This window comes from Pelophylax lessonae (genome assembly GCF_965119305.1).
Source record: "Pelophylax lessonae genome assembly, chromosome: 10".
Classification (NCBI taxonomy): Eukaryota; Metazoa; Chordata; class Amphibia; order Anura; family Ranidae; genus Pelophylax; species Pelophylax lessonae.
Genome location: NC_138777.1, coordinates 12,172,484 through 12,190,358, shown reverse-complemented (window position 1 = coordinate 12,190,358; position 17,875 = coordinate 12,172,484). Strand labels below are relative to the sequence as shown.

Below are 17,875 nucleotides of genomic sequence, written 5' to 3'. Positions count from 1 at the left end.
GACACTGATAAGTGGCACTGATAGGGGTAGGGGACAGTGATTGACACTGATAGGGGACACTGATTGACACTGATAAGGGACACTGATTGACACTGATAGGGGACACTGATGGGTGCTGGTAGGTGACCCTGATAGGGGACACTGATGGGCCCTGGTAGGGGTAGGGGACACTGATTGACACTGATAGGGGACACTGATTGACACTGATAGGGGACACTGATAAGTGGCAGTGATAGGGGTAGGGGACACTGATTGACACTGATAGGGGACACTGATTGACACTGATAGGGGACACTGATAAGTGGCAGTGATAGGGGTAGGGGACACTGATTGACACTGATAGGGGACACTGATTGGCACTGGTAGGTGGCACTGATAGGGGACACTGATGGGCACTGGTAGGTGGCTCTGATAGGTGACACTGATGGGCGCTGATAGGTGGCACTGATAGGGGACACTGATGGGCACTGGTAGGTGGCACTGATAGGGGACACTGATGGGCGCTGATAGGTGGCACTGATAGGGGACACTGATGGGCACTGGTAGGTGGCACTGATAGGGGACACTGATGGGCACTGATAGGTGGCACTGATAGGGGACTCTGATGGGCGCTGATAGGTGGCACTAATAGGGGACACTGATGGGCGCTGGTAGGTGGCTCTGATAGGGGGCTCTGATAGAGGACACTGATGGGCACTGGTAGGTGGTTCTGATAGGGGACACTGATGGGCGCTGGTAGGTGGCACTGATAGGGGACACTGATGGGCGCTGATAGGTGGCACTGATAGGGGGCTCTAATAGGTGGCACTGATAGGGGGCTCTGATAGGTGACACTGATGGGCGCTGGTAGGTGGCTCTGATAGGGGGCTCTGATAGGGGACACTGATGGGCACTGGTAGGTGGCACTGATGGGCGCTGATAGGTGGCACTGATAGGGGGCTCTGATAGGTGACACTGATGGGCGCTGGTAGGTGGGGTCAGTTACTTATGGACATCTATGTAACCACTGTGTGGCAGTGTGATCCCTGTCGGGTTTCTTTTGCTGTCTGCACACTTATTATGGGGATCGGATCCGCCCTGTCTGTCCTTTTATCATCGAAAGTGAAACAAAATCCCAAATTTTGGGTTGTCACCAGAAGAGAGGGACAATCTTCCAGTGGGGACACTAGTTCAGGGATTCTGTCACATTGCAGGGATTTCCTCTCACTTCCTGTTTGGCTATGAGACAGGAAGTGAAGGGAAATCTCCCCAATGGGACACAGATGGGAGTAATGAAACCTGACAGGGGATATAATCCTCCCTTACTCTATGAAAAATAGAAAAATATGCCTTTAGTCATTCTTTAATATTTTAACATGTTAGGATTACTTCACCCAAAACTTCTGGTTATTGAACATTTATTGCCCCGAACACACCCTCCCCCTGTACTGTAACATCTATTTCCAGTCAGAGCGGTATTCCCGCCCTCTTAGCGCCTCAGCAGAGATCCCGCCCCGGGCACGCCTCCTTGCCCCCGTCTCGCTCCCATTGGTCCCTCCGCATTGAGTGACAGATCGGAGTAAGCGGGTGGGACTTGGTGAGCGCGCCGCCAATCAGATCATCGCTGTACCTGGTAACCAGGAAGTGTGTGCTCGTGGTGACACAGAGGAGAGGCTGGAGACAGAGAGGGGTCACCATGAGCTCCCCGGTAAGTGGCCATCGGATTATTATTTATTTAACTCAGTCCTCGCCCCAATAGGCGGGATGTAGGGATGGGGGAGCCCCACAAAAGGGAATGGGGGAGGGCTGTATACTGGGAGGTGAACCCAGTGCTGCACCTGGACTGGTGACCCCCTCCCCCCCTCTTTTACAATATTCAGCATGGCTTTGCTGGTACTTGTAGTCCACCCCACATGTGTCCTTATGGTCAGGATGGACTTAAAGGGGAATTCTTCTGTGTTACAGCGAGGCTGCAGCAGGGCTCCCCTTTATATTTAAAGCTGAACTCAACCCATTACAGCGAGGAAGCCGCCATCTTTTCCTGTGTGTGATCTGCAGTCGCCATGGCGATACACATGTGGTCAGTCATAACTCCAGCCATTGGATGACTTGATGGTTTGCGAGCGCGAGCAACTGTGACAGTCATCGATTCCAGCCTGCCCTCCGATCTGTGGGGTCTTTATGTGATCATTGTCTTCCCTCTGTGTCCCCAGTGCAAACATCCCCATGGGCACAGCCACCAGCATGGGCACCACCACCATGGAGGAGCGCGGGAGGACCAGGAGACGGCCAACCCACCGCTGCTGGAGGACTACAGCAACTGGGATATTGTCAAAGCCACACAGTGAGTGCAAGAACTACAGGGGGGTACTGGTGTATGAGTGCTGCTCTCCTTCTTCCCTCTCGCTCTCCTTCTTTCTCCCCCCCCCCTCGCTCTCCTTCTTTCTTCCCCCCTCGCTCGCTCTCCTTCTTTCTTCCCCCCCCTCGCTCTCCTTCTTTCTTCCCCCCCCTCGCTCTCCTTCTTTCTTCCCCCCCCCTCGCTCTCCTTCTTTCTTCCCCCCTCGCTCGCTCTCCTTCTTTCTTCCCCCCCCTCGCTCTCCTTCTTTCTTCCCCCCCCTCGCTCTCCTTCTTTCTTCCCCCCCCCTCGCTCTCCTTCTTTCTTCCCCCCTCGCTCGCTCTCCTTCTTTCTTCCCCCCCCCTCGCTCTCCTTCTTTCTTCCCCCCTCGCTCGCTCTCCTTCTTTCTTCCCCCCTCGCTCGCTCTCCTTCTTTCTTCCCCCCTCGCTCGCTCTCCTTCTTTCTTCCCCCCTCGCTCGCTCTCCTTCTTTCTTCCCCCTCGCTCGCTCTCCTTCTTCTTTCTTTCCCCCTCGCTCGCTCTCCTTCTTCTTTCTTTCCCCCTCGCTCGCTCTCCTTCTTTCTTTCCCCCTCGCTCGCTCTCCTTCTTTCTTCCCCCCCCTCGCTCTCCTTCTTTCTTCCCCCCCCCTCGCTCTCCTTCTTTCTTCCCCCCCCTCGCTCTCCTTCTTTCTTCCCCCCCCTCGCTCTCCTTCTTTCTTCCCCCCTCGCTCGCTCTCCTTCTTTCTTCCCCCCTCGCTCGCTCTCCTTCTTTCTTCCCCCCCTCGCTCTCCTTCTTTCTTCCCCCCTCGCTCGCTCTCCTCCTTTTACCCCCCTCGCTCGCTCTCCTTCTTTCTTCCCCCCTCGCTCGCTCTCCTTCTTTCTTCCCCCCTCGCTCGCTCTCCTTCTTTCTTCCCCCCTCGCTCGCTCTCCTTCTTTCTTCCCCCCTCGCTCGCTCTCCTTCTTTCTTCCCCCCCCTCGCTCTCCTTCTTTCTTCCCCCCCCCCTCGCTCTCCTTCTTTCTTCCCCCCCCCTCGCTCTCCTTCTTTCTTCCCCCCCCCTCGCTCTCCTTCTTTCTTCCCCCCCCCTCGCTCTCCTTCTTTCTTTCCCCCCCCCCTCGCTCTCCTTCTTTCTTCCCCCCCCCCCTCGCTCTCCTTCTTTCTTCCCCCCTCGCTCGCTCTCCTTCTTTCTTCCCCCCTCGCTCGCTCTCCTTCTTTCTTCCCCCCTCGCTCGCTCTCCTTCTTTCTTCCCCCCTCGCTCGCTCTCCTTCTTTCTTCCCCCCTCGCTCGCTCTCCTTCTTTCTTCCCCCCTCGCTCGCTCTCCTTCTTTCTTCCCCCCTCGCTCGCTCTCCTTCTTTCTTCCCCCCTCGCTCGCTCTCCTTCTTTCTTCCCCCCCCTCGCTCTCCTTCTTTCTTCCCCCCCCCTCGCTCTCCTTCTTTCTTCCCCCCCCCCTCGCTCTCCTTCTTCTTTCTTCCCCCCCCCCTCGCTCTCCTTCTTCTTTCTTCCCCCCCCCTCGCTCTCCTTCTTCTTTCTTCCCCCCCCCTCGCTCTCCTTCTTCTTTCTTCCCCCCCCCCCTCGCTCTCCTTCTTCTTTCTTCCCCCCCCCTCGCTCTCCTTCTTCTTTCTTCCCCCCCCCTCGCTCTCCTTCTTCTTTCTTCCCCCTCGCTCGCTCTCCTTCTTTCTTCCCCCCTCGCTCGCTCTCCTCCTCTTTCTTCCCCCTCGCTCGCTCTCCTCCTCTTTCTTCCCCCTCGCTCGCTCTCCTCCTCTTTCTTCCCCCTCGCTCGCTCTCCTTCCTTCTTCCCCCTCGCTCGCTCTCCTTCCTTCTTCCCCCTCGCTCGCTCTCCTTCCTTCTTCCCCCTCGCTCGCTCTCCTTCCTTCTTCCCCCTCGCTTGCTCTCCTTCTTCTTTCTTTCTCCCTCGCTCGCTCTCCTTCTTCTTTCTTTCTCCCTCGCTCGCTCTCCTTCTTCTTTCTTTCTCCCTCGCTCGCTCTCCTTCTTCTTTCTTTCCCCCTCGCTCGCTCTCCTTCTTCTTTCTTTCCCCCTCGCTCGCTCTCCTTCTTCTTTCTTTCTCCCTCGCTCGCTCTCCTTCTTCTTTCTTTCCCCCTCGCTCGCTCTCCTTCTTCTTTCTTTCCCCCTCGCTCGCTCTCCTTCTTCTTTCTTTCCCCCTCGCTCGCTCTCCTTCTTCTTTCTTTCCCCCTCGCTCGCTCTCCTTCTTCTTTCTTTCCCCCTCGCTCGCTCTCCTTCTTCTTTCTTTCCCCCTCGCTCGCTCTCCTTCTTCTTTCTTTCCCCCCTCGCTCGCTCTCCTTCTTCTTTCTTTCCCCCCTCGCTCGCTCTCCTTCTTCTTTCTTTCCCCCCTCGCTCGCTCTCCTTCTTTCTTTCTTTCCCCCCTCGCTCGCTCTCCTTCTTTCTTTCCCCCCTCGCTCGCTCTCCTTCTTTCTTTCTCCCTCGCTCGCTCTCCTTCTTTCTTTCTCCCTCGCTCGCTCTCCTTCTTTCTTTCTCCCTCGCTCGCTCTCCTTCTTTCTTTCTCCCTCGCTCGCTCTCCTCCTCTTCTTTCTTTCTCCCTCGCTCGCTCTCCTCCTCTTCTTTCTTTCTCCCTCGCTCGCTCTCCTCCTCTTCTTTCTTTCCCCCTCGCTCGCTCTCCTCCTCTTCTTTCTTTCCCCCTCGCTCGCTCTCCTCCTCTTCTTTCTGTCCCCCTCGCTCGCTCTCCTCCTCTTCTTTCTTTCCCCCTCGCTCGCTCTCCTTCCTTCTTTCTTTCCCCCTCGCTCGCTCTCCTTCCTTCTTTCTTTCCCCCTCGCTCGCTCTCCTCCTCTTCTTTCTTTCCCCCTCGCTCGCTCTCCTCCTCTTCTTTCTTTCCCCCTCGCTCGCTCTCCTCCTCTTCTTTCTTTCCCCCTCGCTCGCTCTCCTCCTCTTCTTTCTTTCCCCCTCGCTCGCTCTCCTCCTCTTCTTTCTTTCCCCCTCGCTCGCTCTCCTCCTCTTCTTTCTTTCCCCCTCGCTCGCTCTCCTCCTCTTCTTTCTTTCCCCCTCGCTCGCTCTCCTCCTCTTCTTTCTTTCCCCCTCGCTCGCTCTCCTCCTCCTCTTTCTTCCTCCTCCTCCCTCCCCCCCCCACCTCGCTCGCTCTCCTTCTTTCCTCTCCCCTCGCTCGCTCTCCTCCTTCCTTCTTTCCTCTCCCCTTGCTCGCTTTCTCTTGGTCCTTCGTTCTTTCTTTCTTGCCGGCTCGCTCGCTTTCTCGACCGCTCTCGCGCTCGCTCTCTTTTCCTCAGCCTCTTCCTTGCTTGAGGACCACAGCAACTGGAATATTGTGAAAGCTACACAGTGAGTAGAAGAATGACGCCTGGCGGGGGTGTTTGGCAGTGGCTTATGAGTGCTTTCCCTCTTCTTTTCAATCGCTTGTTCTCTCCGCTGCATTTGTTTTCTTCCTCCGCGCACTTTCTATTGCCCCCCCCCCGCGCGCGCTCTTTATTGCCCCCCCCCGCGCGCGCTCTCTATTGCCCCCCTCCGCGCGCGCTCTCTATTGCCCCCCTCCGCGCGCGCTCTCTATTGCCCCCCTCCGCGCGCGCTCTCTATTGCCCCCCTCCGCGCGCGCTCTCTATTCCCCCCCCCCCCCCCGCGCACGTGCTCTCTATTCCCCCCCCCGCGTGCTTTCTATTTCCCCCCCCCCCCCTCCCACGCGCTCTCTCTCTTCCCCTTCTCTGGCCTACACAACACTTCCCTCTCTCCATTTTTCTCCTCTTCTCACCAATCTTCGTGCTATCGCCTCCTCTCTCCATCTCCCTCTCTTTCCCTTCATCATTCTATCTTTATCCTAATCTCTGCTTCCTTTTTGCTTTTTCACTCCATCTTCTTCCTTTTCTTCTTCCCCCCCCCCTTTTTTGTATTTATCGCTCTTCCTTAATTTTTTTCATTTTTTTTTTTTCCTCTTCTTTTTTCCTCCACATTCTTTGTTTCCATATGTGGGATAATTTCAGAACTCTTATTCCCCAGTATTCAGTGTTTACTATACCAATGTGTGCGCACTGCTGTTTATTTTACAGCGATGATTCAGCTTGTCCTGTGTCACACCACGTGCACCCATATTTCCTCCATATCGGAGAGAACAGAAAGTGTGCGACATGCAGACCCCATACACAGGACACTCATAATTCCTCCATATCAGAGAGAACAAAAAGTGTGTGACATGGAGACCAAGTGTCAACGTGCATATATTCCATAGGTGCTTAGGTGAATATAAAAAATACAGTACAATTATCATACACATAGCATGATACACAAATTGCTGTGCACACTGAAAGTGCTCATGTGCATAAATAAACTAAAATGAAAATAGTGAATAAAAACAATTCAACATGTTAATAGGTGTTGAACAGATGAATATACTCCATAAACCATATAAATATATGTAAATGGTCTGCCAAAACACTAACCCTTAAAAGCCTTTCCACTTCTTGAGCCAATGCACACTAAAATGCTCACCAGAAAGTCCCAGGCCACTGGGACTGGGACCTAAATCGCCTTTAAAATAACTGGGTGCCAAGTCCAATATACCATCTTCTCTCTTGGCACCCAGTTATTTTAAAGGCAATTTAGGTCCCAGATAGGAAGCTACTGGACCAGGGGCTACGAATCTACCGGACCAGGGGCTACGAATCTACCGGACCAGGGGGCTACGAATCTACCGGACCAGGAGCAACGAAGCTACCGGACCAGGGGGCTACGAATCTACCGGACCAGGGGGCTACGAATCTACCGGACCAGGGGGCTACGAATCTACCGGACCAGGGGGCTACGAATCTACCGGACCAGGGGGCTACGAATCTACCGGACCAGGGGGCTACGAATCTACCGGACCAGGGGGCTACGAATCTACCCAACCAGGGGCTACGAATCTACCCAACCAGGGGGCTACGAATCTACCCAACCAGGGGGCTACGAAGCTACCGGACCAGGGGGCTACGAAGCTACCGGACCAGGGGGCTACGAAGCTACCGGACCAGGGGGCTACGAAGCTACCGGACCAGGGGGCTACGAAGCTACCCAACCATTCCTGAGAGAACAACGGTGTGCTGTGTTTTCAACAGCAGACCGCTGTTCTCTCTCCACAGGGAGCGATCGCGGCCGCCGGACCCGTATAATCAGCATCCCCGCTGGCTAATGGGGGCGTGCGCCCCCAGGATCACTCCCACTGGTCGCCGTACAGGCACGGCGATTTGCACAACTGAGCCAGCCTGCCACAGTATATACCCGACCAGGGGGCTACGAAGCTACCCGACCAGGGGGCTACGAAGCTACCCGACCAGGGGGCTACGAAGCTACCCGACCAGGGGGCTACGAATCTACCCGACCATTCCTGAGAGAACAACGGTGTGCTGTGTTTGCAACAGCAGACCGCTGTTCTCTCTCCACGGGGAGTGATAGCCCAGGGTTGCTTAATTGGTGTTTGACGTCTGTTAGCTATTTGTTATTTCACTTTAGCGATCGCAGCTTTAGCCACCTAGTGTATTGTGTGTATGCAAAACAGCGTGATCAGATACATAACAGGTCTAGGTGGCTATGAAACCTCTTTCCTATGTTGTGTGATAAGTAAGGCTAGGGCAATGCCATTTCATACGTGACTGGGTGACACCTTATTGTTTGCCCAGGTCCCTTGTATGTGTATTAACTGTATTAAACATTTGTTCTTCCAGGCACGGCCTGTTCGATCGATGTAGAGAGCTAGTGGAGGCTGGCTACGACGTCCGGCAACCAGACAGTGAAAATGTGACTCTCCTTCACTGGGCGGCCATTAACAACCGGCTGGAGCTCGCCAAGTAAGTACTGCAGCAAAAAAGATCGCCCACACTTGTAAATAACAAATTAATAAATTTCATGTCAGTTCGTTTTTTATATTTTTTCTTCAATTGTTTTTATCAAGATTTTTAGTACAAATAAAAGGGGTAGAGACCCTGGGATGCTTCTATTTTTTTTCTTACTAAGAATATACAATTAACTTAAAGGGTAACTCCACTTTCGTGGTGAAAAAATAAGCAAATAAAGAAAAAGGAATATAGCGTATACAATTGCAACACATTGAATGTTATTAAAAAAAAAAATTACCTTTCCCTTTCAATCTGCAGCTGTTGTAGTTTTCTGAAAATGCAATATGGCCGCCTGGAGCTGTTCTGTACACAGAATGTATACTGACCACACCCCCAGAAACATCATTTCCTGCTTGTGTGATTGGCTCACCAATTTTCCCAGAAGTCTGCACTAGGATACAAGTCAGATTTCTGGCATCCCCTGCAACAGAAATGTCATTTTTGGTGAGATACTCCCAATAGGAACACGTCTAAAGGGATGCAGGCCCAGCAGATTTCCTCATTAGAGCCCTGCAGCTGCCACAGCTGATAGATAATTATGAAACCACTCCCATTAGACCCACTCAGCACAGAGGAACAAACAATGATTTCTTCAGAATACTAAGCCCCGGTTCACACTTGTGCGTGTGCGGGGTTCGCATGTAATATCGGAGCGCACTGCTCCGACATTACATGCGATCGGCTGTGCGGTGCGAGTTTAGCCATACAGTTTGTATGACTAAATTCGCACCGCAGCCGCACCAAACACGCACAGGGACCCTTTTTGGAAGCCGCATCAGGATCGGATCGCACAGCGGTTCACACTTGTGCGATCCGATCCTGTGCGAACTGCACGATCGCACTGCGATATGCGATCAAACTGGGGGTGTCGTTAAGATTACATTGACACCCCCAGCGTATCGCATATGGCAGTGTGAACTGCCGGGGGTGCGTGTGCGATGCGGGAACAGGCTGCGGATTCGCAGCCTTCCCGCATCGCATAAGTGTGAACCGGACCTTAAAGTTAGGAATTTGCAACAAAGTTTGTTACAATCCCTGCAATGTACAGAGATCACCCAGAGGGGAATGGTTTTATCTCAACAAAAGTGGAGTTACGCTTCAAAGGTACATCACATTAGGAAGGCAATGATAAGGCAATTACTGTTACAAACATCTTGTGTTACATTGTTAGATATTAGAGGACATATGATTATTCAAAATAATTCTTTTTAAAGTGGTTGTAAACCCTTCCATATATCCAGTGAAGTGACTGACCCCAGGTGATGCACAGAGATGAAACAAATCCTCCTACATAAGTTGGACCTGTTTATCTGCAGCCCTCTTTCCTCTACAGCCACTCAAAGTGCAGAATTTACACATCTTGTCTGAGCTGGTGTCACACACTACAGAGCTCAGTGAGGGAAGGGACATCCCCCCCCCCCCTTTTCACATAGCACACAGGTGAGGTTGTCAATCACAGACTGTGTGCTGGAGCTCCCTCCCCTGTCACCTTTTTTCCCTTAGGGTGTCAGGAAGACTTATCAGAAGTGATTCATGCTGAAGCAGCAGACAGAAACAACACTTAAGCCCCGTACACACGTACTGATCGTCGGCCGAACGATCGGCCGTCTTTTGTCCAGGGCTGTCGTGTCTGTTGAAAAGTGCAAAAGACTGCACATGAATTTTGTCGGCCAACAACAGCCGACTGCAGAAGTGATGTCATGTGATGGTAAACTTTCCCTGTGTTTTTTCTTTTCTGAGCATGCCCAGTCTTGCAAATCTGCTGTTTGTCGGCCGAATTCTGTACTGACTGGCGAACAATCGGCCAGTCTGGTGACGGCCAACAAATATTTTAAAGTCTGCACAACAGATTCTGTTCGGCCGAAAATGCGCTGTCAGCTGTCGGAAGCATCATACTAACAAGCCTGCAATCGGTCGGCGGCCGAATATTTGCGGCCGACAATCGTTACGTGTGTACGGGGCTTTAGTAAATGGAACATAGGGTGCTTCTGTTGGGAAAAGCAATCCCCAATGGTGATGCACTATAAAGAAAAAAAACAAAATGTTTTACTTTCTGCTCTATAACATTCCCAATAAACAAAAATGTAAAAATCTAATTTTTTCATAATTTTAGGCCAATTTGTATTCTGCCACATATTTTTGGTAAAAAAAAATTCCCAATAAGTGGATTGGTTTGCGTCTGCAAACTAGGGGAAAGATTTAGGTCATTTTTTTTATTTAATATTTTTTTTTTTTTTATGGCGATCAGCGTGTTTTTTTTTTTTTTTTTTTTCCCGGGACTGCTACCTAGCGGCAGGAAGATCGGACCCCTAACTGACATTTTTGACACTTTTAGGGGGGGGGGCCCCAGTGACATTACTACAGTAATCAGTGCTAAAAATATGCACTGTCACTGTAATAATGACACTGGCAGGGAAGGGGTTAACATTGTGGGCGATCAAAGGGTTAATTGTATGCCTAGGGCAGTGATGGCGAACCTTGGCACCCCAGATGTTTTGGAACTACATTTCCCATGATGCTTAACTACACTGCAAAGTGCATAGGCCTCATGGGAAATGTAGTGCCAAAACATCTGGGGTGCCAAGGTTGGCCATCACTGGCCTAGGGGGTGTTTTTTAACTATGAGGGGGAGGGGCTTATGGAATCAACACAAGGACCTGTGTTCCTAAATAGGAGGAGCCCTGTGTTGATTGCTGACAGAACAACGGGTCTGCCCTGTTTATAAAGGGCAGACCACCGTTCTGTCTCCCCGGGGAATGATGGCGGGTGACCGGCGGCAATCGCGGCTGCCGGCCCCGCAAATCAGCTTCCCCACTCGCGAATTGCGTGTGGGTACAGCGATTCGCGCAGCTGAGCCACCTTGCTGCAGTATATCTGCGGCGGGTGGTCGGTGAGAGGTTAAGATTAGTTTGGCTTATCCTAGAATTCTTTATTGGGACATTTAGCAAACCTAAGAGAAGAACATTTTTAGGGTGAGCAGCTTCCTCTTTCTGTTTGCTGTAATACTAATCAGACTTCCAAGGCAGGTTTGAATCTAAATAGTGGATGTAAAGACTTTCTCTATGTGAGATAGTGGGGAGTGTTTGGCATTTTTTCTACTATATTACAAACAGGTAAGCAAAAAGGATTCCCAGATGACCAACAGTAAGGACCATGGACTGGTGCACTACAGCATTGCCTGGGTGAGAACTGGAAGAGCCGGCATTTCCCTGTATACATGACAAGGGTTCATTGTACCTTCACCGTACTTTACTGGGATGGAGATTCTGGTTAAAAAATGCTGAATAACACAATGCTTGTCTTTCATTTACAGGTATTTTATCTCCAAGGGGGCTGTTGTGGATCAGCTGGGAGGAACTTTGAATTCAACTGCTCTGCACTGGGCTGTCAGGTAGGGAATTGTTCCCTGATCACCTTCTCAACTGTCACCAATATATGAGGATATATTTCTTTGGAAACTGTTTCAGCAAAGTTCCACCCAAAAGTGGAACTTACGCTTTAGGTAGTCCTAAGTGCCGGTTCACACTGAAGCGGCACGACTTCGGGGGCGACCTGTGAAGTCGCGTGCACCCCGACTTTTACGGACTTCATAAAATGAATGTCTATGCAAGTCGCTCTGGGTTACTCCGAAGTAGTACAGGACCCTTTTTCTAAGTCGGAGCGACTTGTGTCGCTCCTATTAGAACGGGTCCTGTACTACTCAATGGACCGCGACCGACCGCGACTTGTCAGGCTGACAAGTCGCCTGACAAGTCGCGGTAGTGTGAATGGAGACTAAAGCGGAGTTCCGGCCACAAAGTTTTTTTTTCAATATAAATACCCCCGGGACAGTCAGGGCTAGTACATTCCATAATGGATAGACTCTGAACTGTCCCGGGTCACACTTAAATTTTAGAAGAAATAGTTACCTTGAAAATTTCTTCTCCAGCGCTGAAATCTCAGATGTGGGCAGCTGAAGCCAGCGCGTCCTCTTCTGCGTCCTCTTCTCCCAGAATGCCCCACTCGTCACTTCCAGGGCAGGCGTGTCATCCCTCCACAGCTTCTGGGCATGCCCAGAAGCTGTTCAGCAGGGAATGAGGCACCCGCACCGGAAATGTGACGAGCGGGGCCGGTGCAGGCGCATTGATTCCTGGGAGCGATGACGTTCAGCTCCCAGGAATCAATGCAAAGATGAAGTGACGCGCGGGCCGCGACCGCAGAGGGAGGAAGTGGAAGAAAGGTGAGTATATTTTTCTTCAATAACAAGGTAAGTAAACAAAAAAAAAAATCATAACTATCCTTTCTTTTGCAGGTGACCAAAAAAAGCAAGCGGATGGCCCACAATCGATTATGTTGATTTTGTGGCCGGAACTCTGCTTTAGTCCTAACCCCCTGACGTGCCACTTTTGGCATGTCATTTTTTTGGGGGGGGGGGGGGGGGAGCGGGTACCTAGTTTTGACAGGTACCCGCTCCCACTTCTGCTCGGAGCACCCTGAGCGGAAGTTCTTCTCTCCCCCTCCCTCCCTGCAATCTTCTGGGACATGTCAGAGGTCCCAGAAGATTGCCGGCCAATCAAGACGCGCAGCGCAACTCACATATGCGCAGTGCTTTCCCGGCTGTGAAGCCGCAAGCTGTCACAGCCAGGTGCCCACACCAGTGATGCCGGCGCCGCCGAGACCAGAGGGAGAGGATCGAGGCTTCGGGCGGCCGCATCGCTCGACCGTGGGACAGGTAAGTGCGTGTTTATTAAAAGTCAGCAGCTACACTTTTTGTAGCTGCTGACTTTTAATAAACACAAAAAAGGCTGGAACTCCGGTTTAAAGTCGTTCTAAAGCCTAACATTATTTACCTTTAACCACCGCCCCACGCACATTTACTGCGGCAGGGCGACTTGGCTACGCATAATCACATATATCTATGTGACTATGCGCACGCGGTCTCAGCAGGGCGTGCCGCTGAAGCTGCGCTCCTGCTGTTATTAGACACATCGAGAGCCAGACCCTGGGAGGAGCGGGCTCGATCGCCGCCGGCCTCCTGCGATCTTCAGATAAACTGACAGGAGAGCCGCCTGCCTATGTAAACGAAGCAGGCGGCTCTCCTGTCAGATTGAACAATATACAGTGCCTTGCGAAAGTATTCGGCCCCCTTGAACTTTGCGACCTTCTGCCACATTTCAGGCTTCAAACATAAAGATATAAAACTGTAATTTTTTGTGAAGAATCAACAACAAGTGGGACACAATCATGAAGTGGAACTAAATTTATTGGGTATTTCAAACTTTGTTAACAAATAAAAAAACAGAAAAATTGGGCATGCAAAATTATTCAGCCCCCTTAAGTTAATATTTTGTAGCGCCACCTATTGCTGCGATTACAGCTGTAAGTCGCTTGGGGTATGTCTCTATCAGTTTTGCACATCGAGAGACTGAATTTTTTGCCCATTCCTCCTTGCAAAACAGCTCGAGCTCAGTGAGGTTGGATGGAGAGCGTTTGTTAACAGCAGTTTTCAGTTCTTTCCACAGATTCTCAATTGGATTCAGGTCTGGACTTTGACTTGGCCATTCTAACACCTGGATATGTTTATTTGTGAACCATTCCATTGTAGATTTTGCTTTATATTTTGGATCATTGTCTTGTTGGAAGACAAATCTCCGTCCCAGTCTCAGGTCTTTTGCAGACTCCATCAGGTTTTCTTCCAGAATGGTCCTGTATTTGGCTCCATCCATCTTCCCATCAATTTTAACCATCTTCCCTGTCCCTGCTGAAGAAAAGCAGGCCCAAACCATGATGCTGCCACCACCATGTTTGACAGTGGGGATGGTGTGTTCAGGGTGATGAGCTGTGTTGCTTTTACGCCAAACATAATGTTTTGCATTGTTGCCAAAAAGTTCGATTTTGGTTTCATCTGACCAGAGCACCTTCTTCCACATGTTTGGTGTCTCCCAGGTGGCTTGTGGCAAACTTTAAACGACACTTTTTATGGATATCTTTAAGAAATGGCTTTCTTTTTGCCACTCTTCCATAAAGGCCAGATTTGTGCAGTATACGACTGATTGTTGTCCTATGGACAGAGTCTCCCACCTCAGCTGTAGATCTCTGCAGTTCATCCAGAGTGATCATGGGCCTCTTGGCTGCATCTCTGATCAGTCTTCTCCTTGTATGAGCTGAAAGTTTAGAGGGACGGCCAGGTCTTCGTAGATTTGCAGTGGTCTGATACTCCTTCCATTTCAATATTATCGCTTGCACAGTGCTCCTTGGGATGTTTAAAGCTTGGGAAATCTTTTTGTATCCAAATCCGGCTTTAAACTTCTCCACAACAGTATCTCGGACCTGCCTGGTGTGTTCCTTGTTCTTCATGATGCTCTCTGCGCTTTAAACGGACCTCTGAGACTATCATAGTGCAGGTGCATTTATACGGAGACTTGATTACACACAGGTGGATTCTATTTATCATCATTAGTCATTTAGGTCAACATTGGATCATTCAGAGATCCTCACTGAACTTCTGGAGAGAGTTTGCTGCACTGAAAGTAAAGGGGCTGAATAATTTTGTACGGCCAATTTTTCAGTTTTTTATTTAACAAAGTTTGAAATATCCAATAAATTTCGTTCCACTTCATGATTGTGTCCCACTTGTTGTTGATTCTTCACAAAAAATTACAGTTTTATATCTTTATGTTTGAAGCCTGAAATGTGGCAAAAGGTCGCAAAGTTCAAGGGTTGCCGAATACTTTCACAAGGCACTGTAAATGGCTTCAGCCAAACACTAACCATGAGTGAAAGAGAAGTTTTTGTGTTATTCATATTCTTGGAAAAATGGCCAAGAAATCATAAATTCTGCCAGGGTGTGTAAACTTATTAGTACAACTGTACACATGGGCCGAATGTGGGTTGTTTGTTTATTTTTGAACCAGCCATTGTCTCCTTACATGCGGCCGGTCTGTATGGGGGTTAAGCACATCTAGTTGACCAGATCAGATACATTTGCCAAGATAAAGGGAAGCTTTGTTTTCCACCACCCCCCTTTGTTTTATTTTCAGCTCCTGTCTCTGTAATTAGGGAGCCCCTAAGGCAGGGCTGGACACACTCCACAATCTATTATCATTGTAAATATATGTCACATGGATAATTAAAGGGGCCCTGTATTCTTTTTAATCTGTTTTAACAAACCTTTAGAAGAGATCAGCTTGAGGTGAATTTTATCAATGTGTTAATTGCTTAAAATCCTTGTAAGGCCACATCCTGGAATACAGGACAGTTTTAGGCCCTAGGAAGTGGCTATTACAATCCACAATCCTCAGAGATAAGTATTGGGCAATTTCTCATTTGGGGAGACCCCCTCCCATTCATTTCCTGTCTATGACACAACAGGAAGTAAGAAATCACCCTAATGTCTCCTACACACAGATAATCGTATGAAAAAAATTGCTTTCACATTGATGGCACAATAATCTGATTTGTTAGTACACACAACAGCCGATCACGACATTTCATCCAACAAAATCTGAAGGGACAAACGCGAAAACTTTAGTCGTACGATAGCCTAGTGAACAAACATAGTTTAACCACTTTGCGACCAGTCACTGTGCCTCTACTGCGGCACAGTGGCTCGTTCCCGTCCAGCGATGTAGACCTACGTCGCTGGACTCCTCCACTTGTGGGAGCAGTCACAGCGGGAGTCGGGCCAGGGGAGGAGCGGCGGTGATCACCGCCGCTCTTCCCCGATCGTCGGGTAATTGAGTGTGGAGATCCGCCCGCTTGTGTAAACAAAGCGGGCGGATCTCCTAAGTTACAGACAGTGACAGATTGCAGGGTTCAGCATACTGGATCTGTCCTTGTGTCACTCAGTCACCTCCCCCCACACACGTCAGTAAGCACCAGGCATACATTAACCCCTCCCTCTCCAATAAAATTAAGCCCTTCCCTGCCAGTGTCATTTTTACAGTAACAGTGCATATTTATAGCACTGATTACTGCAGTAATGTCACTGGTACCCCCAAAAGTGTCAAAAATGTCAGTCAAGGGTCCGATCTGTCCGCCGCAATGTCGCAGTCCCGCAAAAAAAATCGCAGATCGCCGCCATTACTCGTTAAAAAAAAAAAAAAAAACACCAAAAATAACAAATCTTTCCCTTATTAAACGCAATAACTTTTGCGCAAACCAATCAAAATACGCTTATTGTGATTTTTTTTTTTTTACCAAACATAGGTAGCAGAAAACAAATTGGCCAAAAATTTAAAAAAAAATTAGATTTTTACATTTTTTTGGGGGGAATTTCATATAAAAAAAAATTTAAAAATATTGTTATTTTTTCAAAATTTACGCTCTTTTTTTGTTTATAGCACAAAAAGTAAAAATCGCACAGGTGATCAAATACCACCAAAAGAAAGCTCTGTTTGTGGGAAAAAAAGGACGTAAATTTCGTTTGGGTACAGCGTTGCACGACCGCGCAATTGTCCGTTAAATTCGCACAGTGCCAAATCGCAAAAAGTAGCCTGGACGTAAGACAGCAAAATCCTCCGGTGGTAAAGTGGTTAATCGGTACAGTATGCGTTCGCTAAAAAATTGATAGACAAAGACCACGCATGATCAGAAACACGAAAATAACCTGGAAAAAGCCTGGCTGCCATTGTTTTTGTTTTGCATTATCCGATACGTAGCTACGCAATCGGGGAGCTTTTCCAGAATGGTACGAAAAAAAATCAGACGTTTTTAGCACGCATTTTTAAATTCGATATTACTATCATGCAACAAAATGCGAACGATAAGTCGTCCGATTATATGATCGTGTGCACGCTGCATGAAGGGTTTACCAAAAACTGCCTATGCAGGTAAAGCCTGCATGGATCGAAATTCGGCCAGTTCAGCAGCAGCCTGCTGAGATTTCGTCCATGTATGGGTAGGCCGATTGTGCCCAAGTCTATCCATCCATCGACTTGGGTACAACCGGCCTGGAGAGGTGAGAGTAAGATACCATCCTTACAATCTGTCTCTCTTTGCAAACCTCATGCTGCTCATCTGTTCTCCTACACCTTATCTGCAATGGAGTCTCTGGCAATTAACCCTCTCCTAGGATGCTAGGGGAGGACTCTGGGACTCTGCTTCATTTAACCACTTCTGGACCGGAAGGATTTGCCCCTTAAGGACCAGGCCATATTTTGCGATTTGGCACTGCGTTACTTTAACTGACAATTTTGCGGTCATGTGACGCTGTACCCAAATAAAATTGACATCCTTTTTTTCCCACAAATAGAGCTTTCTTTTGGTGGTATTTGTTCACCTGTGCTATTTTTTTTTTTTTTTGGCGATATAAACAAAAGAGCGACAATTCTGGGAAAAAAATTTTTTTCACATTTTGCTATATAACATTTCCAAAAAAATAAAATGTAAAAAATCTAAATTTAACATTTTAGGCCAATTTGTTTTCCGCTACATATTTTTGGTTAAAAAAAATTGCAATAAGCGTATTTTGATTGGTTTGCACTAACGTTATTGCGTTTACTAACTACGGGAAAGAGTTATGTCATTTTTATTGTGTGTTTCTATGTTTTTGCGGGACTGCGACATTGCGGCGGACAGATCGGACCCCTAACTGACATTTTTGACACTTTTGGGGGGGCCAGTGACATTACTACAGTAATCAATGCTAAAAATATACATTGCTATTGTAATAATGACACTGGCAGGGAAGGGGTTAACACTGGGTACAGATTTTCCTGTACCATGCCCGCAGCGCTGCAT

General features: G+C 49.2%; 1 protein-coding gene across 1 annotated transcript in view; it reads left to right on the top strand.

Annotated features, from left to right (window-relative positions):
- Positions 1-1,579: 1,579 nt before the first annotated feature.
- ZDHHC13 (zDHHC palmitoyltransferase 13) overlaps positions 1,580-17,875 on the top strand; it is a 67,251-nt gene continuing 50,955 nt past the window's right edge. Inside the window, exons 1-4 of the mRNA XM_082270829.1 lie at positions 1,580-1,687; positions 2,193-2,323; positions 7,985-8,107; positions 11,469-11,546. Coding sequence (XP_082126955.1) covers positions 1,676-1,687; positions 2,193-2,323; positions 7,985-8,107; positions 11,469-11,546 — 344 coding nt within the window. The 5' untranslated portion in view covers positions 1,580-1,675. The remainder of the gene's footprint in view (positions 1,688-2,192; positions 2,324-7,984; positions 8,108-11,468; positions 11,547-17,875) is intronic.